General features: G+C 48.7%; 1 protein-coding gene across 1 annotated transcript; it reads right to left on the reverse strand.

Moving 5' to 3' along the window:
• Window positions 1-204: 204 nt before the first annotated feature.
• CES5A (carboxylesterase 5A) lies at window positions 205-21,614 on the reverse strand. Its single transcript, XM_016221010.2, has 13 exons — window positions 21,542-21,614; window positions 20,220-20,424; window positions 18,069-18,207; window positions 16,537-16,670; window positions 14,870-15,023; window positions 13,296-13,400; window positions 11,423-11,527; window positions 10,005-10,145; window positions 7,921-7,989; window positions 5,274-5,421; window positions 2,708-2,854; window positions 554-626; window positions 205-476 (listed from the first exon to the last, which is right to left on the reverse strand). Exons 1-13 carry the CDS (start codon window positions 21,612-21,614, stop codon window positions 245-247), a joined length of 1,725 nt encoding a protein of 574 aa, XP_016076496.2. The 3' UTR covers window positions 205-244.
• Between the last annotated feature and the right edge of the window lie 5,155 nt (window positions 21,615-26,769).

The following is a 26,769-nucleotide window of genomic DNA, read 5'->3' on the forward strand; positions in this document are numbered from 1 at the left end:
TATTTCATATGCATAACAAGATCATCATCATGCCAACTAAAAAATAGCCCAGCCCTCTCCTGCAGATGTATTGAAGAAATCTGGTAGCCTTCAAGGCAAATTGTGATTTTTTGATGTTGAGATGAATCCCCGAAGGATCAGCTAAAGCAGCTGATTCCATAAAGCAGCTAATCACAGAAAGAAGCCGATGATGGTGAGAGAAACCGCAGTGGAAGGAAAACCAAATTCACGCAAAGAGAACCTCTCAATGAGCGCAAGAGCAAAGGAAAGGCAGGAGCGCAGACAGGAGCGCCAAGGAGGAAAGGGGGCCGGCGCACCCTTCGGAAGCGGACATTAGCAGGGGCAGGGTCTCCGCCCAGAACGCCACCTCCGGCGCTCTCAGGCTCTGTCCCACGCTCAGGTTCAAGTCCAGCCGCAGGTACCGCTCCTTGGCATCGTAGGCCGGCCACAGAGGCAGGCCCTCCCCGTTAGGGTCCCTGGGAGTGAGAGCAGAAACGGGGTGAGCTGCCGCCCTCGGACGCCCGGCGGTGGGCAGGCCCGCGAGCTCACTCACCCGGTCCGCGCGAAGTTGGCCCAGTATTTCATCATCTTCCTGCTCAGCAGCTTCTCCTCCTCCGTGGCTCCTTCTGAAGGACACAATGACAAACCCCGGGTCCCACACCGCTCGCCAGAAGCCCGAGGCGCCAGCGTCTGATGAGCGCCGCCCACGCGTCCCCTCCCGCTGGGCCCTCGCCAGGCTGCCAAGCCATTCGGCTCATTTGGGATTTGCAGGTCCCGAGGCTCAGGGCACCTGTGACTTGCCCCAAAAACCACGGCTTCCAAATGGGAGAGCATGCGGTGTACACCTCTTCCCTGTACACCGCATGCTCTCCCAGCCATTCCCCTGAGGCTCCCAGCTCCTTGAGGGACAGAGACCATCTCTCTCTCCCTCTCTGTCTCTAATTATTGTATTTCTTTATTTGAAAAAGTAATGTTCAAAGCATTTTGCTCAAAGTACAAAACCCAAAATACAGGAAGAGCATCTAATAAAAATTAGTTTCCCTCCCATCTCTTCTCTCCGCTGTTACCAGCCTCTGAGGCAGCCACTGCTCCCAGGTTCTTGGGCGCCCTCCGAAGGCAGCTACACAGGCACATGGGCTTAGGCAGACAGGTTTTGCACACGCAGTAGTGTAATGGGCACAGATTCTGCATCTTTTTGCTAAAATCCTATCTAGGAGATAATTCCACAGTGTTGCCTATAAAACATCCATTTATTATCATTTATTTTTCTATAAATATATATACTTATATGCAATCATATAAATATGTAATAGAGTATCCAGTACTCTACTAATGGATCTTTACATTATTTCCAGACTTTTGATGGTAAAAGCAATATTCTAGTGAGCAGGTATATTTTTGCACATGGGGAAGTATAATTAATTGCACAAAAATCCCTAAAAGTTGAATTGCTAGGCTAAAGACCATATGCAATGAAGATTTTCATCAGGTTTTCCGTTACTACATGAGGCTGTCCGCTTCCCCACGCCTGCTCCAGTGATCATGTAAAACGTACTGTTCTTCCCAACCTTGACCAATGAAAAACAATTCGTAAGTCTGCAGTCCTCTCACTGAGAGTGAGGTCGAGTGGATTTTCACCTTTGAAAGCCACTCACGGTTCCTTTTCCACAAACTGTATCTGTTACCCAGTTTTCTACTGGGTGGTTTATTTTCTCATTGATTTCAGGAGTTCTTTAGATACGAAGGAATTTAACCCTTCGACACCTATGTCATTCATTTTTTTCCAGTTGGGAGAGTCCATGTATCCATCAAATAGTCCAGGCTCAGTAATGGTTGCTGAGTAACACTAATAATAGTATCACTCACTGTGTGCTTATGAGAACTATTTCATTTACTCCCCAGGACTACCTAAGAAGTGGCTGTTGTTACTGGTATTACAAGGTGGGAATCTGTAGATGAAACGATGAAGAAGCCACTAAACCAAGCGCACACCCACACTCCAGAGAGGCTCTGTCCTCACTGTCGAGAGGCCAGCAAGAACTGGCCAAGAGCCTGCATGGTGCAAATGTTTAAAACTAAATATTTTAGCCATATTTTCTGTGTGTAGTTTCTGCAGGATTTTCTGTTGATAATCTCATCTGACTGGCTTATTATTTTAGGCTCTGAACAGGTCATAAGTTCAGGAATACCTGAGCGAACCTCAGGGGTAACGGCTCACAAGCATTCACATTAGATCACTGGGATCCAGGCCGCTTTGGGCTGGGCTTATGAAAAAACGAGGTTTTTGCCTTTTAAAGGCCTAGGTGGTAGCCCTGTGGGAGTTCTGAAAAGGGCGGGGGGGGGGGGGGGGGGGCGGTGAGACCAGCAGTCAGAGATGGAAGAAAGTGGTTCTGATTTTTAAAAAGGGGAGACTGCCTGAGTGCTTCGAAATGCCAGCCCCTTTAAGCTGTAGTACAAAAAGAAACACTCTTCAAGCAACTGTTGGCAGCTCTTTCTCATCTCGGTTTCTAAAAATACGAGTGGGGGGTATTTTCCAGGAGCAGGTCATTTGTAAACCAGAGATCGAACAAGTAAATTAAAACTAGTCCTCCGGCTCCCGCATGAAGTTGGGACGGTGAGGGCTTCATGCAAACAGGGGGGCGCCCTGTGCTCTCCTGGTCACCCCAGTGCTCCAGCAAGAGCAGGGGCCCGGAGGCCATTTCCTTACCAAATATGACATCACCCTTCAGGAAGGCACCTCCGAAAACGAAGCGGATTTCATCAGAGTGATCGGCTTTGACGAAAGCCGGTTTCGTGTCCTTGAAGCAGTCGGGCCGGTGCTGAAACTCATAGAAGTAAACAGGGGCGCCAGCATCTGCAGGGACAGAGGACAGAGCCCGTGGCAGACACCGGCACGGGGGAGCTGCGGCTGGCCCTGCATCCCCACCCATCTAGTCCTGGATTCCCAGCCCCATACAAGAGGTGACTTGAACAAAGCTAACTTCCCTCTTCCTTACCCAAGACTGGCATTTCCTGCTCCAGAGGCCCTCAGCCCTGGTGACAAAGAATTCACCACCCCTCCAGGGCAGCCTGAGAGGGCAAGATTCCTACTTTTCACAAAATGCCCTTCATGCTGATGCAATGCCTACCCCCGTGACTTCCTCTCATGGGCCCAGTTCAATGGCCAAAAACAAACAAAGCAAAGTTCTCCCCTGCTTCCAAGACGTTCTGTGCATCCTATAGTCCTTCACCTCTCTTCCGCTAAGGGTCTTTTCTCTCTGATGTCCCCTCCTTCTCTGAATCACCATTTCCCCCCTCTACTGGATAATTGCGATCATGCTTACAAAGTCTCCCATTAAAGCACCAACATCACTAATCATTAGGTAAATGCAAATCACAGCCATGATACTGCTTACAGCCATGACTAGAATGCCTATTATTTAAAAAAACACCAACCAACCAACCAACCAACAAAAAACCACATAGAAAATAAGTGTTGGTGAAGATGTGGAGAAACTGAAACTCTTGTGTATCGCTGGTGGGAATGTAAATCGCTGCAGCCGATGTGGAAAAACACACGGCATTAAACATGGCATTACTATGTGATTCAGCAATTCCACCTCCAGACGGGCACCCAGATGAATTCAAAGGAGGAACTTGAGGAGATATTTGCATATCAATGTTCACGGCAACATTATTCACAAAAACCAGAAGGTAGAGATAACCCAAATGCCCAACGATGCTGAATGGATGGACAAAATGTGATCTATACATATAGCGGAATATTGTTCAGCCTTAAAAAAGGGTGAAATTCTGATCCATGGCACAACATAGGTGGATCTTGAACACATTATGCGAAGTGAATTAAGCCAGATGCAAAAGAACAAATATTGCATGATTTCACTTACACGAGGTACCTAGAATAGTCACATTCACAGAGACAGAAGGAGCGGGGAGTCATTGCGTAGGGGGTAGAGTTTCAGTTTAAGATGATGGAGAAGCTCTGGAGATGGATAGTGGTGATGACTGAACAGCAATGTGAATAAACTTTAATTTCACTGAACCGTATGTTTAAAAATAGCTAAAGTGGTAAATTTTTTGTTATGCATATTTTGCCATAGTTTTTTAAAATGTAAAAAAAGGAAGTATGCTATTTTTAATTTCCAAATGTTTGTTAATTTTCCAAGTTTCCTTCTGTTATTGACTTCTAATTTCATTTCATTGTGGTTGGAAAAGATACTAGGTATGATTTACATATTTTTAAACTTATTGAAACTTATTTTGTGATCCAATATATGGTTTATTCTAGAGGATGTTCCATGTGTACTTGAGAAGAATGTGCCCTGACCTGTTGTTGTTCAAATCTTTTATTTCATTGTCTATTTTTTGTATAGTTGTTCTAGCTACTATTGAAGTCTCTAGCTATTAATGTAAAACTCTCCCTTCGATTCTGTTTTCGCTTCATATATTGTGGGGCTCTGTTGTAAGGTGCATATGGACTTATTATTGCTATATCTCCTCGATGGATTCACTCTTCTATCTTTATATGATGTGCTTCTCTGTCTCTTTTAGTCTGTAACAATTTTGTCTAATGTCTATTTTGTCTGATACTAAGATAGCCATGCGAACTCTCTTTTAGTTGTTTGCATAGAATATCTTTTCCCCTCCTTTCACTTGCAACCTGTTTGTATCTTTAGTTCTAACATAAGTCTCTTATAGGAAAGGAAAGGGGAATGGAAAAGAGAGTAAAGAGAGGAAAGAGGAAGAAAAGAAGGAAGGAAGGAAGGAAGGAAGGAAGGAAGGAAGGAAGGAAGGAAGGAAGGAAGGAGGGAGGGAGGGAGGGAGGGAGGGAGGGAGGGAGGGAGGGAGGGAGGGAGGGAGGGAGGGAGGGAGGGAGGGAAGGTAGGCTAGGTTTGTGTCCCCATGAGTAATCTTCTCTTTCAGAATGCTCCACCGCTCCTTATAGCTAAGACATTTGGGGAGACACTTCCAAACAGAAAGTAACCTGAGAGACTAGCCCCCCAAAATGATGGGGAGGTAGGAGTTTTCTCCATGGTCCTGAAGGAAGGGGAAGGAACAAAAACAGTGAGAACAGATCAACATTCCTGAATTCCAAAAGGCAGGGGAACTGCGAAGGTTGGCGTGCGGGGTTATGCCCCAGCCACCCTTGGGAGGTCCCTCTCAGTGAGGGAACAGAAGGCCAGAGCAGGTGGCCTGTCAGCAAGCACAAGGATCCCTGCAGCCACCAGCCTCGCTGCGCTGTGGCCCTGCAGGGGGGTGGCTCTGGGACTTACCTCTGTGACATCGAGCAGTGACCACCCCGGGAACCACAAAGAATACATCTCCAAGCAAGTCCAGAAAACTGTCTCGAATTTCAAACAGAGATTGCTCGCCATGGAAGTATTCATTAGCCACGAAGTGTAGATACTGGATGGGAATGTGCTGCGAAAGATGATGGTCACAGAGATCCAGGTCAGTGACAGCAGCCCACACGTGAGGCATATGCCTGTGCAAGCATGATTCCACATGCTCCACAAGCACTGCCTCATTGAATCCACACAGGAAGCCTGTGGTTCAAGTGTCAAAATCAGCCCATTTCACAGATGAGGAAACTGAGGCTTGGAGAGATTAAGTGGTTTGTGCAAACTGGTGGAATCGTGATTCTTTCACAAGTCTATTTGCATCTCAGTCCCATGCTCTTAATCGCAGTACACATGTCTCTCTGAAATGTTTCAAAGCAGCTACCCTTGGGCAGAACTGGCTACATCATTTGAGGGACCCAGTGCCAAGTGAAAATGCTCAATGCCAAGTGAAAAATTGTTTAAAAATTACAAGAATTTCAAGATGGTGACAACAGAACACCCAACCAAGTGTAGGTCCCTTCTGAGGATAATGCGCCCCCCCTTTTTTAATATATCTTTATTGACTTCAGAGAGGAAGGGAGAGGGAGAGAAACATCAATGATGAGAGAGTCATTGACCCGCTGCCTCCTGCACGCCCCCTGCTGGGGATCGAGCCTGCAACCTGGGCATGTGCCCTGACTGGGAATCGAACCGAGATCTCCTGGATCCTAAGTCGATGCTCAACTGCTGAGCCACATCAGCAGGGCAAGGCCCTTTTTGACTACACAGGTCCCACACCCATGAAGCCAGCCCTACTCCCGGTACCAGCACTGCCTCCAGGCCTTTGCTAATTGATCTAAGCTAGTTGGTCTCTTGGAGTTCCCTCATCTACCAAAAAATGGGTATTCAGAGGATGACACGCGATGCAAAGAGAAAACCTTGCTGGTAGAGAGCAGGTCTTTAGTTCTTTTGGTTCCCTGAGACCCATGGCCAAGTCCTGTAGCAGGGCATTCCATGCTCTCCTTGACCTGGTACCAGGCTGCCTCAGTCTGTAAGCCCTCAGCTCGCCCCAAGCACAGATGCTGGAGGGTGGAAGGTGAATCCATGAAGGTTCATGCCTGCCACGTTGGTGATGTTCTCAGGGGTCTGGTACTCTGTAGAATGCTGAGACAAGTTGTTGCACTTCAAACTCCCAACTCTGACAGAGGCACAACCCCTCACAGATTTCCTTGGCATTTGGAGGCACCACATACCATACCACGAACCACTGCTCAGACTTGTCTATCGGGCCCTCCGAAGGCCAACTGCTTTTAATCAGGCCCAGAGCAAGTAAGGGCTCTGCAGCAGGTCCTGGCTCAGGTGCGAGTTCCTCCCACCTGGACCATATAACCAGCAGACCCCTCCATGCTCGAAGTATCCAAGGTAGGTACAGAAGCTGTGTGGAGCCTCTGGTGAGCCCAACAGGGCATCACAGTGCAGGCCCCTGGGTCCTGGAGCAAGGCTATGCCATCTGCACCAGGTAGAACTTACCATTTAAAAAGTACCTCCTGGCATGCAACTGGGCCCCAGGAGGGACTGCAGGCTCTTCAGGTCCTCATGCACCTTCCCACACACCCCACTTCCTGCTCCTGGGACCCAGTTCAAGATACCTTTTCTTCCTGAAATGTCCTCCTGCTCAGATATTCCCCTTCCTGAGGCCCACATCAATGACTTCTTCCTTGGTGAGGCCATCTCCAATCCAGCCTGAGAGATTCTACTGTGCAACTTATATTTTAAATATCTCTCGAACTTTAGTCCCAACTGTCATCACCAGGTAGCCAAGATTAATCCAACATCCCATCTAAGCCTGAGGGCCTGAGGGGCCCCTGCCTCTACTCTGGTCCCCTCTGCAGCCACAGGACTCTCAGATGGATATTGAATCATGTCACTCTTCCGTTCCTAGCCCCTGGGATGAACTTTCTATTCCTTCCATGATGTATAACAGCCACAAGCATCCTCCTCTGCTGCAGCCAACCCCTTGCGCTGATCTCTTCACACTGCTCTGCCCCTAACTGGCTCTCGTAGTTCCTCCGGCTCCCCTCACCCCTGCCCCTGAATCCACCAGACAAACCTAACCCATCCTCCAAAAGCCTTCCCCGGGTGAGCCATCTGCTCCCTCCTGCAGACACCGTGGGCCCCTGGACATCCTTCTGTCCTGACTGGCGTAGCAACGCACTGAAGTGTCTCATCGGGTCTGTCCACCCCACAGTCTACAGGTTCTGCAAGTGCAGAGGACATGCCTGCTTGTCACTGCACCCCAGGGCCTAGCGAAGTGCTGGGGCATGGGACGCTCAATAAACATCTGACCAATGAATATGTGAGTGAAACGAACCTGGCACAGAGCACACGCAGAATAAATGTTTATGGAAAGATGAGAGGGAGGAAGGAAAGGGATCCATCTCTACATCCTCGTGTCTGGGACGCATATGTGCAGGGAGTGAACGAATAAATGTTAAATCGTGCTCCTCAGTATTGCAGGAACCTAGTCTACCGCCTGGTTGGCAGGTAGTGAATATGAGCCTTGGTCCCAGGTAGGTTTCGGAATTCAGAATTTACTTACCAGGATTGTGTGCAACAGGTGCAGGGCGAGGGACTTGTTGGAGCCCCTGAGGATCTCAGGAAACTCCTTCTGTGGAGAGAAGAGGGCACCTGTGAGCACATCAGGTCATTGAAAGGGAAATGGTCTTTGTGAGGGCCCAGGCACCCACCTTTCAGAAGGGAGGCTGGGAAAAGCAGGAACCCTTTCAGCCCCCAGGGGTCCATGTGTGGAAGCAGCCTCAGCAGGTTGGTTAAGCAATGGTTTCTCCTCACGTTTGATGAAAGGCGGCCATTCCCTATTACACCTGTAGTCTTGTGGGACCTTAGCAGCTTCCCTGTGGAAAGGCCATGTAATGGGCTGCCTTAACCCCAGGACCTCAGAATGTGACTGTGAGTGGAGACAGGGTTATTAAAGAGGAGATTAAGTTAAAATGAGGACGTTAGGTTGGGCCCTAATCCAATCCGACTGGTGTCCTTATAAGAAGAGGAAATTTGGACATGCAAAGAGAAAACAGAGTTGTGCGCACAGAGAGAAAAGACCATGTGAGGACACTGCTAGAAGGGAGCCGCCTGTAAGCCAAGGAGGGAGGCCTCAGAAGAAACCAAACTGGCCAGCGCCTTGAACTTGATCTTGAACTTCCCAGCCTCCAGAACTATGCGAAAGTAAATTCCTGTTGCTTAAGCAACTCAGTCTGTGGTGTTTTGTTATGGCAGCTCTAGCAAATAATACAGGCCACAGCTTGGCTTCGACACTAAGTTCAAAGAGAAGCCAGAGAATCTCAAGACTAGTGGTTTGCTCTTTACTTTCCAAAGACTTTTGCAATCAGGGCCTCTGAGAAGCCAGCAGCTGGCAGGCAGTTACTGAAGTGGTGAGGCTGGCGGTTAAGAACACAGGCTCTGCTTGGTACACAGTAAGAGCTACGAGAAATTATTTGTTAAATGTCCCCTTCCTGGCCAATATTACAGTTTAAAAATGAGGGGGTAAAAATACTATTCACTTGTCAAATGAATTTCCCTGGCACATTTCCTGCTAAAAATCTTGGGAGGAATGAATCACTAGGGTAGATATTTAAACATATTTGTCTCCTGGAATATGAGGGAAGCCCCAGAGTTACTGAAGTTGTCCACAAGCATATTTAACCTCTAAGGACCCTCTCTGTATGTTCAGAAGCTGGGATTTGTGGCCACCAACTTGACAAAGCTCTGTACTTCACCAGCTCATTTCCCCCAGCTTGAGAGGAGGTTGGTCTACATGAGTGAGCTGTGATGGTGGGAGGAATTCGAACACTCCACTCTTCCGAGGACAGGTCTAAGTTTATTTCAAAGGTGGAGGGTCTTCTCAAACCACAAGGTCAAGGAACCGTGGCTCCCCAGCACTCAGGCCTCGGCTCAGATGATCCCTCCTCAGGGAAGCCTTTCCTGACCACCTTTTCTCCCCCTGAGGCAGCTCTCTCCCCCAGCGCACGTTCTGCACAGCCCCCACCGTTCGCAGAGACCATCCTCTCAGCCTCGCATTTCATCTGCTTCTGCCCTCAGAATGGAGGCATCAGAAAGCTGGAACCGTGTGACTTGGTCACTGTCAGGTTTTATAAGAGCTCATGTTTTAGAAGAGCTCAGAGCTTAAAGTAAGTGCTCGGTTCATCCTTATTGAATGAATGAAGTGAGTCAATGCTTTTGCAACTCGCACCAGCTTAGAGAACATTCTTCGAAACCCAGATGCTAGAACTGAGGCTGAACATCATGAACATGTAAAGGCCTGAAGTTTTCTGAACCTACATGGATTTCACCTCTGAAGTAGTTACTGTGCTTATTTGAAATGAGAATTTGTCATGTTTTGAACAAAGCGCAAATGGATCTCATCGTCTCTTCGTGTTTTATAGAGTTCTTTCTCCATAAACCTAATGAGGGGCAGGGTGAATACCTGCTGTGAATGACCCTGATCCCCAGTTACCCTTCTTCAGAGGGAGGAACAATGACTGTCGTGTACTCCGCTGATGGGCTCCAGCCCTCACAACACTTGTGTCGTCTATGGGAGTGACCTGCTGTGGGAGCAAACCCCTGCCTCACTGTGGAGGGAGCGACGGGAGGCAGAGACGAAATTCTTACCATGGGCAGCAGGAAGCCACACTCGTGGTTATTGACTCCAATGATAGAAGGAACTGGATTAAATGTTTTTTGATTCAATAGTTCTAGAGGCTCATCAGGAAAGAAAACACCATCAACCACTCGAGTGAAAGACTTGGTTCCCTGAAATAAGAAAAATCAGAAGCTGTCTCTGTCCGCAAAATCTGCAGCCCCCAAACCCTAGCCATGCTGAGCCAACCCACTCTAGCAAAATGTGGTGAGAAAGGAAAAGGAAGCCACTCTTGGCCCATCCCAATGCATCCGTGCTGCCTGGGCAAGGGGGTCAACTCCTCTGTGCCTTAGTTTCCTCCTCAGCTAATAGCAGGCAAGAATAGCATCTACCTAATTGAAAAACAGCCTAGCACAGTAGTTCTCAAAGCATGGCTCCCAGACCAGCAGCATCAGTGTCACCTAAGAACTTGTTTGACATGCAAATTCCCAGGTCCCACCCCAGGCCTACTGAATGCAAAGCTCTGGGGGTACAATCCAGACAACTTTTTCAAAACAAACCCTGCAGGTGATTGTGATACGTTCAAGTGTGAGAACCACTGGCCAGATGCAATGGGCAGAGTGGTGAGGGGAGAGGACGGCCAGGGCAGTGAGGGTTGGTGTGAACGCCTTCCTACAATGTCCTACTCAGCGCTGTCCCCTGGATCAGGCTGCATATTTCTTGGGTCTCAAGAAGCAACATTTGGGCTCTATTCTTTTTTTTTTTTTTTTAGGTCTTTGTTTGGAAGTGGGTTAGACACTTGTCCACTTCCCAGACTTCAGCATAGCTCACAGCAAATCCTCAATTTATGCCAAATAACCATTTAACAACTGTTGGAATCTGACAGATAATGACCTTGCTCTTCCAAGGACTGTCAGAAGCTCTCAAGGTCAGAAGGGGCATAAAAGATCATTCAGTCCAATGAATCATTCAGTGGCTGAAATTTGTCATTGGGACCCTTCCTGCACCGCCCCTCCCCCCCCCAGGTGGGTGTCTCACTGCCTTCTAAAAGAGCAGATTCTTTTTTCAGAGTGTTTAGAAAGTTCTTGGTCATAACAAGCCACAATGGCTTCCTAACAGGACTTCCAGCTCTTGATCTTGACTTTAGCTTCCAGGGTCTTATGAAACAAGTATGGTCCCTCTTCCTAGTGAGATGCCTTCAATGAATGAGACACAACTTTTGCAATTTGTATTTTGCTGAATCTTCTCCAGGCTAGGTAGGCACTCCTGGCCAATCAAGTTCCTTAAATTACCTGCAAGGGTCCTATAGTCCACATTTTTATAGCCATTATATGAATGCCCAGCCCCCATCTTTCCAAGTCCGAGGTCAAAATAAATAAGAGCGGTAGGGTTTGTCTAGCACTCCATTCAAAGGGCAACCCTGCCCCCAAGCCCTCACTTCCCCCTTCACCTGGCTGATGGTCAGCAACTCCTGGGAGGATTTTGCCCTCAGGCACCGCAGCAGGGCCTCGGAGTCTGTGGCACTGCAACCACACATCATTGCAATGGCCTGCAACTATTTGCAGAGAAGGACCAGGTTAGAGCACAGCACTGAAAGCCTCCAGGAAAACAAATATTGGCAAGAGTCCTCAATCCAGCCACAGGCCAGTCTTTCCTGTATGACATCCAGCCTGCTGGTCCTCCCCATTCTCATGTCCCTGTAGCAGAATGGACACAGTGAGGACAGGTTGGCCTTGGATCGCCTTTACTCTCTTACCTGACCCTCTTTGTCATCTTTAGCAATTTCTAGAACTGGGGGTGAGGATTTGTCAGCCTGTGGCCTGTGGCCATGGAATAGAGTCAAGATTCCTGGTCATGGAGTGACCTGTGATGTTGGATCCATTGGCACTAGGCCCCACAGAGCTCATAAGCCCAATTCTGGGGTGCCAAATGGAGTCAGGAGCCCCCAAGGGTGAGGAGCAGCTTTGCAAGGTCTGTTGAGACATGAGTCCAGCTCAGAGTCTGGCTGGTCAGCTCTGCTCAAGCACCCACACCCCCAGCCTGGAATGCCCTAATGTCTTTTTTCTGTCTCTTCACCAATTTCACTCACTCTTTAGGACACAAGTCTCACCTACCTCCAGGATGTCCTTTTAGACCACTGCAGCCTCTACGAATCCTTTCCTCCTCTGATCTGACACCCCAAGGATCTCCGCCTTCTCTACCTAGCCCTTTGCTAAACACCTTCTTGCCCTGTCACTGAACTTTCCACATGTGTAGAATTTGTCCCTTGAAAGTGGTAGTCCTTAATCTTCCGGGAGTCATGGATGCTCTGAGAAGCCAATGAAAGCCCAGACCCTCTCCCTGGGAAAATGCACGAACATTCAGAGTCTACATACAATTGTAGGAGTTTGAGGAGCACCCCCAAACATATCCATGGGTTCCAGGTTTAAAATCCTTATCATAAAATGATTATAGTCTTCTCAGCTTAGTATACGCCTTCTCCACCTATAAACCCAGGGGTCCTAACATAGAGTGGGAAAGTCATGGGCACGCCATGTGTGTGGTGAATGACACACACGCTGAAACTAGCTTGATATATCACGTTTCCAAAATAAATTTCCCTCTGTATGAGGGTATTTTTGCAACATTATGATTCCGTTTCTGCTCTTGGTGTATGTTATTTTCATAAGGTATTTAAGAAAACGCACCAGTAACATGAATAATACCCAGGATGGCACCACAACCCAGTGTGTAATTAATGTTCATTAAATGAATCAGCTCATTCATGAACTCACTCACTGAGCAAACATTTATAGTTGCTTAATGCACACCACACATTATGCTGGGACTTGAAAAATACAGAGATCTTGGTCTCCAGGTCCTTATTGTCTGGTAGAATGCAAGGACAAGATGACAGATAAAGAATATCTGGGGCATACACCTCCCCTCCCCCTCCCAATTTCATGCCAGACAATATAAATAAGTCACAGGGTTATTTCCTGCTGAGCTGGAAACAGCACCAGACTCTCATTAGAGCACTCTGGGTGGAGTAGAGCAGGCACAGGAGGTGAGCTGTACATAATGCAGGGGACTAAGATACATGCCACAGGCAAAGCATAATGGATACGAGTGAGAACTGTCACACGCAGACACACGCACACGCACACTCGTGCACGCCAGCGGTACTGCATTGTGCACCTGGACCCCTTTCCTATTGACGCAGGCCTTCCACGGAGCAGCAGGGTTCACCTCAGGCCAGCATCGGACCCTCTGGCCAAGGCCAGTAAGGCCAAGCACATGGTCTGTCAACCCCTGCCCGAGGAGAGGTGTTAACATGTACCTACATCTCTCTCCCTCTCCTTAGCGGGGGCCTTCAGGTAAGGGAGGATGGCCGCCCCGCTCTCCATGATGGCTTTGTGGAACAAGTCCCGGGCCAGCGGGGACAGAATCTGGAGAGAGAGCACAGGAGACCCAGCAAAGTTACCCAGGGGGCTTCCCACCCATCACACACCACCCATCCCTTCTTTAAAGAAAACTTCCCAGGACGCCTCCTTAAGAGAGCTAACCCCGGAGAACAAAAAGTCCTGGCTCGGGGGCTTCTAGGACTAGTTGTGAAGGTTTGGGCAAGTTACATAACCTCTCTGGGGGCCAGGCTCCTCGTGAACTGCGAAGTCGAACATTCTGGCGTGCGAGGCTAGCGCCTTTCCTTCCGGCAGGGTAACCCCAGGCACGCTGCTGAAAATTTCTGAGCATCGTTTACTTTCTTATAAAACCAGGGTGAAAACTGAGCCCGCATCACAGGCTTGCTCTGAGGAGCAGCAGGAATGAATATAGAAGGCTTAGCACGTGCTTGGTTAAGCCATAAGCACTCACGGAATGGTGGCTGCTAGCATGTATGTAAAGTTAATATCATCCACCTTCTAAGGTCATGCTCGAGCTAAAGAACACCTTGTATATTGCCCAGTGTTGCACAGCAGAAGCTCACCCCACCTCCATGGAACTGACTTCTGTGGCTGACATGTTACCCAGCGCCCAGGACGTCCTGCCCACTCGGCGCTCAGGGCGGGTGAGCCCCTCCCTGGCACCTCTGCGTGTCATCTCAGCTCCCATCAGTTTCTTGCCAAGAGTCAGCCGTGCTTGTTTGCAAACCCGTTTTGTCAGTTACACTTGCTGTTGTAATTACATAATCAATGAACTATCATGGGAACCACTGGATGTGTATGTGTAAAAAGAAAACAAAATGATGTTTCAGGGGGGAAGACCTTGATAGAGGCAGGTAGCCAAACACTATGGCTATCAAATTAGGGGGTGAACAAAATAAGAGTAAATCACATGGGGGGATGGAAAACTCTGTAAGGGGGCTGCACCCGCAGACTGCTTTGCAGGCGTCCGTAAGTACGTGTTCACTGGAAGGACACCGACCCCACAATGTGAGGGCCATGGGTTCTGTGGGTGGCTTATGCAGGAGAGCCATGCTGGACCTCCAGTCAGCAAAGTGACTGGAAAGATAAGACCCTGTATCAAACTATTGGCGAAGAGATGTACATTTTCTGTTTTAAGTTAAAATAAAATGTTTACATGCATCCTTTGCTATTTGATGCTTTTAGCTGAGCTTTTCTAGCCAGTGATGACCAGTCCTGGTAACTGGATACCAGGGCTTCAACTGTACAGACATAAATGATTTTCCCTCAAATTATCACTCACTATGTGGTCTTGAGTGATTCATTTAACCTCTCCCATGAAAGCTCTCACCCTTAAAATGAGACGGAGCCCCTAGCTCACGGTGTGAGGCTCGAGGGAGACAATGTGTGTAAAAGTGTTCAACATGAAGCACCAATGAGATGTGTAAGTGGTTTATCTGCTTCATTTCTGTGCCCTCCCCTACTGAGGTTCATTCAAGTCCCAAAGAAGAACTCACAAGGCTGGACACACTTATGGCTCCTGCTGACTCGCCAAAGATGGTCACAGAGCGTGGGTCTCCACCAAAGAACTGGATGTTCTCCTGGACCCAGGTCAGGGCAGCCAGCTGGTCCATGAAGGCCCAGTTCCCTGGAGCGTGCTGGTCCCCTGTGCTAGGAGCAAGAGGCGTTGAGAATGCTCAGTGGGCCGCTGTCTGCCTCCTGCAGCCCAGGGAGTTGGTGGCAGAGGCTGTGGGCAGATGTCAGGGCATCATCACTCCCACTGGGGAAGGGCTGAGAATCAGAGACCTGGGGCGGTGGGGGAAACCAGGCCTGGTTCTCTCCCTCTGCTGGAATTTGGGTTTGAGAATCTGAGGAAAGCTATACACCCCAGAAAAAAGCATAACAATCGTGCATGTGCAAGCTCAGGGTATTCATAGGCTCCCCTGAATCCATGGATTTCAGAAGTGTCCTGCTCCTGAGAGTTGGTCTGCACCAGGGAGCGAGACCTCCCTGGGCACAGAGTTTCCAATGAACGACCAAATGAGCAATAACTATAATAACAGGAGGGGCAGCACTGTAAGTGACACTGTCCTAAGGGCTTTACGGCTGATGCTCCCATAACCCTGCCAACCTGTGAGGTAGGTGGTGCTCGGTTCTTTCCCTCTGCCCCTCTGGGTCTTAGCCCCCCTTCTCCACTCTCCTCCAAAGGCTGACCTCCATGACCCGCAGCACCTAGGCTGCGGCTGTGAGCAGTCAGCGGGAGGCACTGGCCAGGGCCCTGGGGGGGGGGGGGGGTAGAGGGAGACCAGCATGTTTAATCCCCCACCAGAGGCCCCTCTCTGCTGGGAAGTGGTCTAGGCAGTGGCTGCGTTTCTCCGAGGCCATAGCTCACACCACCTCCCTTCAGTGAAATGCGCAAGCGAGCCCTACGGAAACTGCTGGATACATTGGCTCCTTCTCACAGCCAGGGACCTGGGACACTGAGCAAATCCCTTGCCCAGGGCCTAAAACGTAGCAGGCTTGGGATTCAGACCCGATGAGTTGGACCCCAGAGTCCATGGTCCTGGCCATGGCCCCAGGTTGCAGCAAACATGGTTCCCAGGATGGGTGGGCCATTAATGGGGAGGGGAGACAAAGTCATGGAGCGGCTCTTCCCGGGTGAGCCCTGGAGGAGCCTTGAGACGGGCACCAGGGCAGAGATGACTAACTGCTCACACGCTCTGCACACAACCCGGCTACATCGCCCGGCTCCCTCGTGTTGGGTGTGGCCGTGACTAGGTCCCGCCAGTGGGGTGTGGACAGAAGTGATGAGCGCCACCTCCAGGCTGACCCAGGAAGGCCACCCGCACATGACCCTCCAGTCTCTTTCTCCACCTGCTGACCAAGCGCAGAGCCACGGGTGGGAGCCCACGTCCCTGATCCACCGTGTGGAAGGAGGCCTGTCAGTCAGGAGCACTCACTTAGATTTAACTGGAGGGAGAGAGAGATTTTTATTGCTCTGAGCCACTAAAACTTGGGGGTTTATCTGTTGTAGTTGCTAAAATGACCTAAATAATTTGGGTCAAATTTGTTCAATGTTACTGAAGGCTCATTCCTCCTTAGGATGCAGGGCACTGAATCCCCTATGGCTGCTGCGCAGCTGCCCCTTGGGGATCCGGGGTGTCAATCACTTGGGGACACTCACTTGAAGAAGCCAAACATTCCGAGCCGGTACTGGGTAGTCACAACCAGCACGTCCTCATAGGCTGCCAGGGCGGACCCATCGAAGATGGAGGCTGAGCCAGTCTGGAAGGCGCCCCCCGGGAGCCACACCATGACCTACGGAGGGCAGAGGAAGTTTGCAGTCAGCCTGCCCACCACCCACATCCCCTCCCTGTGCAGGCTGGGCCCTCCTTTCTTTATGAAAATATGTCTCACTTTCCTTTCTGCTGTTCTAAAGAGCAACAGAGGTTTTGTCTTTTGAAGAGGGCTCAGGGTTAAGCATGTGGGCTCTAGCATCTGGGTTTGAGTCTCAGCTCTGCTACTAACTAGCTGTGTGACCTTAGGCAGATCACTTAACGTCTCTGAGCCTCGTTTTTCTCAACTGTAAGATGTGAAGAGTAAAAGTGTTCCACTTCTGAGGTTAGTATGAGGTTTAAACAAGGTTCTGCATCTGAGGTTCATAGAACGATGTTGCCATTTCAAGTGTTCAGAAAGTATTAACTCAGTATTGAACTTGTGCCCACAAGAAGATGGACATCACTGTAAGCCAGGCATGAGAGCAAAAGTAGCTTAAGCTTTAATCTAAGGCTTCTGTCTACCTACAAAGGGAGAGGAGAGAGAAAAAAGGGAAGAGAAGTGTGGAAACTTTACTGTATTGATTAGAAAAATTGGGACCAGAGAACATAAGTCATTATTCAAATGCTATTATCACTATTTATACTAAATAATAAATCCTTTCCATTCCCCTTTTTAAAGGTGATTAGGGACTACAACCCTTGGAGTAGGAAGAGAGGAGGAAGCCCCTGAGGAAAAAGGAGAACTGGACAGACCTTGACTTTGACAAAAGAATCTGCCACTTCCTGTGGGTAGAGCATGGAGCAAGGCACTTATGCCCCCTTGTGCCTCTTCTTCATCATCTGTAGAATGGGTCCAATAATCCTGACCCTCTGGGTTATTGTGGGGGTTAGATGAGATAATGTACTGTGACTGGCATATGTCAGCAATCAATAGATGTTGCCGTTATAATGCAATAGAGCAAGTCTCCCCTTGCACTGGCATGGGGGAGAGATGATGGAAGGGTGTGATTAAAAATTAGATGGTAGACCGTACCTTTTTTACTCACACAGGGATCTTTTACACTCTTAAATGAAAAGCCTCACATTATTACCTGACTGTCTTCATCGCAAACAGAAAATTTGGGAAATGCAATTATCTTCCGTAAAAAAAGGATTTCCCAAGCAAACAAACCAACAAAATCAGAGTCCTTTTAAGCAGCGTCTTTCCTAAATGCTTCCAGACCACTAAATACTCAATAGAGGGGGAAAACAAAACAAAATAAAAACCAAAGTTCAAGTCATTAGAATGACTTTTTAAGGAAGTTATTGGCATGTCAATGATTACATTTCCCTTTCAGGGAAGAGGAGCCTGGGGTCCGGTCCCACACGCCCAGGCACCCCGCCCGGGGCCAAGCCCACGGACCCGCTGGCGGGAGCCCCGCAGGGCAGGCAGCCTCACCGGGAGCCTGGAGCCGCTGTCCGCACTGGCCGGCGCGTAGATGTTAAGATACAGGCAGTCCTCCGACACTTCGAATTTGGGGTAATGCACTTTGAGAAAGTATTGATCTGAGAGCAGCCACTCTGGGTTCTGGAGGCACCTTGGAAAAGAGGAGAAGAAACCCCCAGAGTTGCTGTCAGCAAACTTGCCTGGGAGGGGCCGGTTCCTGTGACAGCGAGGAGCCTGGTGGTGTCCTGTGCCTGAGCAGAGGTGCCTACGGGGCTCTTGGTACAAAGTTGATCATGACCCCCCCCCCCACCGGGGGCACAAACATACAAACTATGATTCTCTTTGATCTGATTCCTAGGTAGGAAAGTACACCGTGCATAATAATTGTACCATTACCACCCAGCACCTACCCATGCTACACCCACCAGCATAATCCAGACACAGACACAAAGACTCACTCAGACTGGCTCAGCAATTCCCCAAACCCTAGAGGTCAGGACACTGGGTTGCATATCGACAGCTTTGCCCTGGCAGCTTCCTCTTCTGGCCCCAGAGGAACAAAGGGACATTTCCAGGCCTTTCTACCAGGAACCAACTGAGGCAGGTTGGCAGAGAGACTCCTGCATCCAGGCCTTAGCTCAAACTGGTCCCTCTGCCTAGACTGCTCTGTTCCTCAATCTACTTGCTCATGTTCTGTCCTTTCTTTCAGATTCAGTCCAAATGCTACCTCCTCCAAGAAGCCTTCTGCGATTTCTTCCATTAGACCCTAGGTAATTTTGGAAACAGCTACATATTCTACGTTTTGTTCCTAGAACTTCTAGACTTGTATATGAGTGTAAACATATTCCCCAACTCAACTGTGAGCAGCTAGAAGCCCGGGGCTCTGTATTAGTCACCTAAGTACCTCGTAGCCCCTCTCACCGAGCCTGACACACAGTAAGATTAAGTGAGATCGTATATGTGAATATTTCCACAAAGTGTTCAACTAATTTTTGGATAGAATAGTATAAAGATTTGCTGCAAATCTACCCCCTGACAAGTTTTTATGCCTTTTTGCCCCTTTGTAGGTTGTTTATCAGAAATCAAGGTCTCATGCTCTCAACAAAGCCATCCCTGACCTCCCCTCAAAGCTAGGCTAGGTGTTTCCTCAGCACCTTCTCTGATCCCCTGTGGTGGCCCTTGCCACTCTATATTTTAATTGTCATTATTGTTTATGTCCCCACTACCACTACCAGTCTGCAGGTTCCTGAGGGAAGCTATGTCTAACCCGTGGGGGTGTCATCCAGGGCCTAATGGAATCCAGTTATCGAGCTGGTTCTCAACAGATATGAGCTGAATGAGTGAGTGAATGAATGAATGACTAGATGAGTTTCCGCTTCGTGTTCTCAGTCCCTGGGCCACATGGGGTCTTCTGTGGCTTAGGGAGCTTCCTGGCACCAGGGTACTCCTTCTGCCTGGGAACCCGAAGCCAGGAATGTGACCAACATGAGAACTTGACAAAATTTTACAGTCAGAAAATTCTTGGGGATTTCCAAATCTCAGCTCACACCTAATGTATGAGGCTCCTCCACAATTCACCCAGAAACTTGAATTTTACCCAAGCTTGAAAATTTGCAGCAACTGGGAGCTCCTTACCTCCCAGTGCCCCTGTGTCACAGAGACACACTTGTGTCATCATTTCACAGGTATTTATGAATTTTCCACTATGAGCCAGGCTCTGTATTGGGCACAGTGTTGACTGCTAGAGCTAAATCCCTTTAGTGTGATTCTTCCCTCTACAGCCCTTACCCAGCCTGACCATGGAGACTACGCCTGAGAGGTCACATGGAAACACCTGACAGTCCCTTCCAACCAAGACTCAGTAAGCCCATCGCAGTGGTTCCCAAAACTGACTGAATTCAGAATCCTTAGAGAGCTTTCAGACAGTCCAGTTTTCTGGGCCCAGGTCTGGAGATTCCAATCCAGAAAGTTCAAATGGGATTGCCCAGGGGATCTACATGTTCTGAACGATGCCATGTGGTCACTAAAGCCACTTCTGTAACCCTCCCCTCCTCCTCCCCGATGCTCCCCCTTCCCATTGGGCTGCATGACCTTTGTTCCCCCTCAATGCTCTGCCCCCACTCCCAGGCCGCAGGCCACCCACGGGATCAAGCCCAATCTTACAAATTAGGGTAGGATGTGGCGTTTCGGAAGTCACTCCAGGGCATTGCAGGCTTTGGGTTCGCAAATCGCAGAGGTCCTAGGGGGGGTGCAGCAAAGGGGACCCCGAGGAACACATTCACAGGCATGGAGCTCCCCAGCACAGTGGCTTGCTTGCCCCGGACCCATCCCAGCCGGGTGATCCTCACGGGCGCATCTCTGGCTGGCCCTGCGGGGACACACGGAGCAATCAGGGGCTGCTGGGCCCAGGCAGGAGCAGGCGGAACCCAGAGCTCCCGCAGGCGAGGCCGCTCTTCTAGGCCCAGAGGCTGTGAACCAGGAAGCACCCCGATTCCGTCTCGGGGAACCCATGTCCCTGCTTCCCTCAAGGCTGCCTTAGAAGCCGCCTGCATCAGGGCACCAGCTGAATTCCTCCTGAAAGCACAGCACCAAGCCACCGCTTGTGCCCTGGTTACGTCGGCTCCCATTTCCCGTCTGCACAGCAGCTTCTCTCCCTGTGGACGTGGTGACACCCGCCAGGCTCTGGAGATCCTGGGACTGCACAGAATCGCCCGGCCCACCGTCGCCCACACTTCAGTCCCTTTCATACCCACCAGCACAATTGTTTGTGCATCACCTATATGACTACTGGCCTTCTATTTTTCTTAAAATGAAATCTAAATAAACTTTTCACATTTACCTACAGGATTCTTAAGCAATAACATCTACAGAATTGTGGTTTTGCTGAGTTATGTATATGCTTTTGAATACCCATCAAGTAAATATACAGCAATGAAAATTTTAAAAAAATTCACACAGGAAATTAGCCTGTCTACCTCCAGGGGTCTGAGGATGAAACTTCTGAGACTGAGAGTGCAGGATTCTCGGCTGCCACATAGAATATGGAGCCTTGATAAGTTAACTGCCCAGCTATTTACTTTGCAAGGCCCAGGTGTCCTGGTGCCACCTCTGCTAATGTCATTTCAATAGGAAAGGTCCTGCCTGGGCAGCCAGCACCACAGAAGCACAGGCTCTGTCCCACGCCCCTCCCCGGTGCCCAGGACAGAGGGCTCGCCAAGCCCCACACAGGGTGCAAGCAACTCAAGGGCAGGAGCAGGGTCTTCTGTGCCTTACCATGTGCCTTAGAAGGAGGCTCTCGCCCTGGGGCTTTCAACAATGCCAGGACATTGATCCGGTGCCCTGAGGTTACTACACAGCCCTCCGTGGGCCCTCAGAGGCCTCTGAGCAGTAATTTCATTTCCACCAGTGGAAAATCCTACAAGATAGGGAAACTCCCCCTTTTACCCCACCTTCTGAGAGCCCTCCTCTCCCACCAGGTATCTCACCCTCGGTGGCAGCTGCAAGGACCCAGACAGCCCAGATGAGGATCTGGCCTGGGTGCACCCACACCCCACTCATCTGGCTGGCCTGCCTGCACTCCCTGGACATCCACAGCTGCTGCTGGCCTCAGAGGGCTTCGGTCAGAGACAAGAAAAACCTTTCTGTTAGTAGACAAATGTTGAGCAGGCAGATGCAGGTCGCAGGACTGGTGAAGCGTAGCATTAGACCAAAATTCAAGAGAAGAATTGGGCAAGCAAGACTTTCTTGTTCTGATTTACATAAAAAAACTGATGATTAACTCTTGAGCTGCAGAAAGATAATTTGTCAGGCTTTGGGCTCATAAAAGAGTAGAAGTAAATTTGGGATCAGGGAAGCCAGAGGCCTCAACTCAGATGCTTTCAGGGGCTGGGAAGGCAGCAAATAAGTTGCAAATGCAGCTGGTCAGGAGAACAATAGGGAGGGGTGGGGACTGTGGAAAACTGGACTGCACGTGCTCTGTCTAAAGGGACAGTGACTCCTCAAACCCAGTAAAAAATTTCTTTTGTGGCAATGTAGGTAAGCCAAACCAGAAGTGTATAATATTGCTCAATTTTTAAATGTGGCCTCAATTGTGTGTGTGTGTGTATATATATGATCATGATGTGAACCCAATGCAGCATTTCTATTGGCTTCAGTTGTGTAATGGGTGAAGCATGCAATTCTGATCTGGACCCAGGCCTTCCTGTGTAAATATGAAGAGACTAGACCAGGGAGGTTCTGCTGGGACTTTCCTCAGCATTCTGGGTTCTCACCGCTCTACTCTTTTCCTCATCAGGCCATGCTCTGAGACACAGCAGGCGGGTCAAGGTAGAAGGCCCAGGGTGGGCTTCCCAAATGCTTGGCACTGGGCTTATGGAATCAGAATTATCTAGCATGCTTACTGCTGCCCCTCAGAGATGTTGGGGCAGGAATTTAACAATATCAATAGTGGGTTTGGGAAGCATCAATCTAACACTTGAGGTTTCCCAGGGTAATCACCTCCTGAGAGAGGCAGGGTAGGTACAAGCAGGTATTATGTGCCTGCTGGATACAGAACTCTGCACAGTCAGCAGGGAAGCCTTCCTCAAGGTCAGAGCAAGGGCTGTCTGATGTCCACTGCTCGGGGCAGGTGCTCTGTAAACCTTTGTAGACTAATTTCTTCAGTTTTTTACCCGTTTTACCCAATTCACTGCCAGTTCTTCCAAGAATCTTTCCTGATTCTCCCGAGCTCTTTAGTGCTTTGCTGTTTCAGTCCCACCCGTTCCCTAGTGGGATGCATGGCTGCCTTCTTCCTTCCTTCTGGAGGTCTCTTCCACTTATGTATCCAACACAGCCTCTTCCATGTATCCTGGTATTTCCCCTGACTCAGCCATTGACCTCCTGGCTTCACAATTTGTCCCATTCCCACTACCATCAATTTACTTGAGATTTTTCTTTAAATTGACCTTTTAAAATGTTCCTTTTCTATTCTCCAGAGCATCTGAAATCTTGCTTCCTGACATTGGTCATCAATTTTGGTTCCAATAAACCCTTATAAAAATTCTCAAAAAAAACCTCCAAACACCCCACTAAAAATCCCTCTTCATTTTCAAAGCAATTGTTACATATCTAATGCAATGAGAATAGTGTTTTGACATTACCTCTTAGGACCCTAATGTCCCCTTTAGTACTACAAGCCAGTGTCCCAGCTGGCCCCTAAGACAGGGACCTTTGATGAGTTCTCTCTGTTCTCCCAGATTGCTCTGCTGCAACCCCAAGGGAGAAACCAGAATGGGGACTGCAGTCCAAGGCCTGGCTTCAAACATACCCTAATCTACCCCTGCTGGTGGGCAGCGGGGATCAAAGCCAGCTTTCTAATTCTCATAAGCGGAGGCTGAAGGAGCCTTATGTCATCAGAGCAAGGACAGTGATCTCAGGGTGGAGAGCAGACTTGATCTGTGACATGTGTCTCACATGAAAATGTTTTTCCTCATCAAGATCACCCTACTCCACGCATTGCCCCAGCTGGAGAAAGGAAATATAGCCCATTGTCTGGGAGGAAATGGCTTTCTCGCTGAGTTAATCACATGACGTGGCACATGCATTCTGGTAGGAACTGAGGAAAACATGTATAAGAGTGGATCTTGAGGGGACGGACCTGAGGCATGGGGCAGGAGACCGCTTAGGAGAGAATTAATTAATACAAGAGCACACGGTCATGACTCTGGATTTACTGTCCTGAAAGAATGCCCTGGCTGGTTTCCTAGGCTGCAGGAGTGGCTCCTTGAAGCCTGGAAGTGATGACAGCCTACAGTAAGTGAGATGGAGATGCTAGACTTGCCATGGCGGAGTACCGATGAAGAGATCAGAGGGTTCAGGGATGTGGGTCTGTTAGAATACATTTATTTCCTAGAATAAGGGAACCCACCACCTGATGAGGTTTACCAAGAGCACCCAGGAGCTCTTAGTGAAAAGGGCAGGAAGGAATGCGCTAGTGTAGAGGGCACCAGCATCTTTGAGGAGCCTGAAGGTGATGGCCCTTGTTAGGTCATGGTTGACAGTAGTCAACGCCACCATGAAAACAGGCTTCATTTAGCTTCAACGTGAATGAATCTGGAAAGCAGAGGCCAGGTAGTGTTACCCAACCCTCAGCAATATGGTAGAAATAATTACCTTAATGGGCAGTAAAGAGCAAATGGCAACCAGGATGCCTTGTCCCATAGATATCTTTGACAGTGACTAAGACACCATGGTATTCCTAGCAGTAGGATAGGTGGGCAGCCAACTTGAATGTTATTTAACTTGAAAAACCAAAAAAAGTCAAAAGCTGATGAGAAATTTTATGTGAGCCATAGCAATGAAAAATTAGGATTTCTTTCTAGATGTTTCCAGATCTAAACCACTTCTTAAAACTATTGAGCCCATTGATTAAAGGATGCTGGGTCCTTTTAAGAAAGAAACATCCAATGCCACCACCAATTTATACAATAATCACCCTCCCAGTTCTTTCCTAAAAGGATTTGTGGCCAGGACCCATCTTATAATGAGAAATTCACATACATGGTCACTTGATATTCATGGTCTAGCATTTCTTCTTTACCAGGACCCAGGGACACACAAGGAGATGCTTCTCAAAGGGCATATCCTTGACAGTGATTCTTCTACACTGACTCTGAGCTTGGCCTTGTGACTTGCTTTGGACAATGAAACAACAGAAATGGAGACTTGAAAAGTGATTGTGTATTAAGGTTTGCCTTCTCTTGCTGCCCTTTGGGACCCTGGAGTCACCACATGTGAACCGTCTGGTTAGTTTGCTGGATGATGACGGTCATGGGCTCAGTGTCCCCACCGCTCCAGCTGACAGCCATCCCACCCTCAGGTAAGATCTAGCTGACCAGCAGCTGACCACAAATGCATGAGTGAGCTTGGCGAAGACCAGCAGAACCGCCTGAGCAAGCTCAGCTCCAACTGCTGGCCCACAGAAACAGGAGCCGAATAAATGGTTATTTTTTAAGCCACTCTGTTCTGGGGTGGTTTGTCGCACAGCAGTATATAACTGAGACACAAGTTGGTTTGTAGAAGTTGGATGCTGTCATAACAAAAACACTAAAATTCACGGGACTGAATGTTGTGTCATTAGTGTGCCCCTGGCGTCTTATGCTAAGATGTGGGAAGCATGTGGGAAGCAGAAAAAGAATCAGCTCCTGCCAAACACTTCAGTTCCAGACCATTGTTTCCAGAAGGTCAGGCCCTGGAGGGGGCAGAAAAGGGTGGAGTAGAGTGGAGAGAAAGAGAACCCTGCGAGTCCTGACAGGGACTCTGCAGAGAGGCTCCGGGCTAGTGAGAGAGTGAATCTGGTCCCCAAGATGGAATGGTAACGGGCACCCAGGCAGAGGACCCAGCAAGCCATGGCACATGTAGCCAAATCCAATGCCCCAAATGTCACCCCCAAAGGACACGAATCTTCTGGGCCTATAGGGCCACTGGATGATGGATGTAGAACCCTACACGGAGCAGTGTTTGAAAAGTACTTGGACCTGCAAGCCTCTTGTCTCCAACCCATGCCTTGGCACTGAAGCTCAGGGGTTATGACCCAATCTTCAAAACTGAAGGAGGGGGCAGAAAATCCAGAACAAATTCAGGCTAAATTGTCCTACCATTTGAGCAGAGTGAGGGCTCAGCATCCTAACTCAGCAATAAAGAATGTTACATATTGGTGCTAAGTCTGAGGCAGTGACAGGACAGCACACTCCTTTACTCTCAGTGGCTGTTGTGGGAATCAAGATCTAAGAGTTCAGCTCCTTAGGAGAGTAATTATTTACATTATAGGAGTAATCATACTAATGTTATACAATCATTATGTAAGAGTTACTATTCTTGTTATTATCATGACCTCCACTGTGCAAAGTGCTTTACATACATTACTTTATTTAATGCTCCTACAACTGTATGAGTGGGAGTTATTACTCCATTTTATAGATAGGGCATTAAGGCTTAGGGGAACGAACTACTAAGTTTCCTGACTTGTAAGTCTGAGCATTTATGTACCACTCTACATTGCAGATTTGTCTTTGGAAGAATAAACTCTGATTGCACAGTTTCTAAGAGAATTACAGCTAGGAAAGGTTTAGGGATGACCAAAGCCAACTTCCTCATGAGAATGATGGGGACACGGAGGGTTAGAGGGCGTAGGGCTGGGACCAGAACCTAGGTTCCTGATTCCTGACCACTATTCTCTCACAAATGGCCAAGGGTGACGTGCATCATCTCGTTTAATCTTTGTGACAACCCTGGAAGAGAAGGTTTATCCTCATTTTAAATATGCCAAAACTATGGTTTCCAAAAGTTATCTTGCCCAAGGTCCTGGATGCTAAATGGCAGTCAGCATTTGAAAGTAAACCTCTTAGCTTGCTATGAACCTCTGCTATGAACACAGGGGTGCATATTTTCTTTCTGATTAGTGTTTCAGGTTTTTTAGGATATATTCCCAGAAGTGGAATCACTGGGTCAAATGGCAGCTCCATTTTTAATCTTTTGAGGAACCTCCATACTGTTTTCCACAGTGGCTGCCCCAGTCTGCGTTCCCACCAGCAGTGCACCAGGGCTCCCCTTTCCCCACACCCTCGCCAGCACTTGTCATTTGTTGATTTGTTGATGGAGCCATTCTGGCAGGTGTGAGGCGGTACCTCATTGTGGTTTTAATTTGCACCTCTCTGATGCTTAGTGAGGAAGTGCT

The sequence above is a fragment of the Miniopterus natalensis genome, chromosome 18 (genome assembly GCF_054644295.1).
Source record: "Miniopterus natalensis isolate mMinNat1 chromosome 18, mMinNat1.hap1, whole genome shotgun sequence".
Lineage (NCBI taxonomy): Eukaryota > Metazoa > Chordata > Mammalia > Chiroptera > Miniopteridae > Miniopterus > Miniopterus natalensis.

Excerpts from the sequence above, each read along its gene's own strand:
- CES5A (XM_016221010.2), bottom strand. The coding sequence starts at position 21,614 with ATGAGTGGGGTGTGGGTGCACCCAGGCCAGATCCTCATCTGGGCTGTC. Across the intron at positions 13,401-14,869 it reads CCATAAGTGTGTCCAGCCTT|ATTCTGTCCCCGCTGGCCCG; the intron begins GTGAGTTCTTCT and ends CTCTCTCTCCAG. Across the intron at positions 5,422-7,920 it reads ACCTGTTGCACACAATCCTG|CACATTCCCATCCAGTATCT; the intron begins GTAAGTAAATTC and ends CATCTTTCGCAG.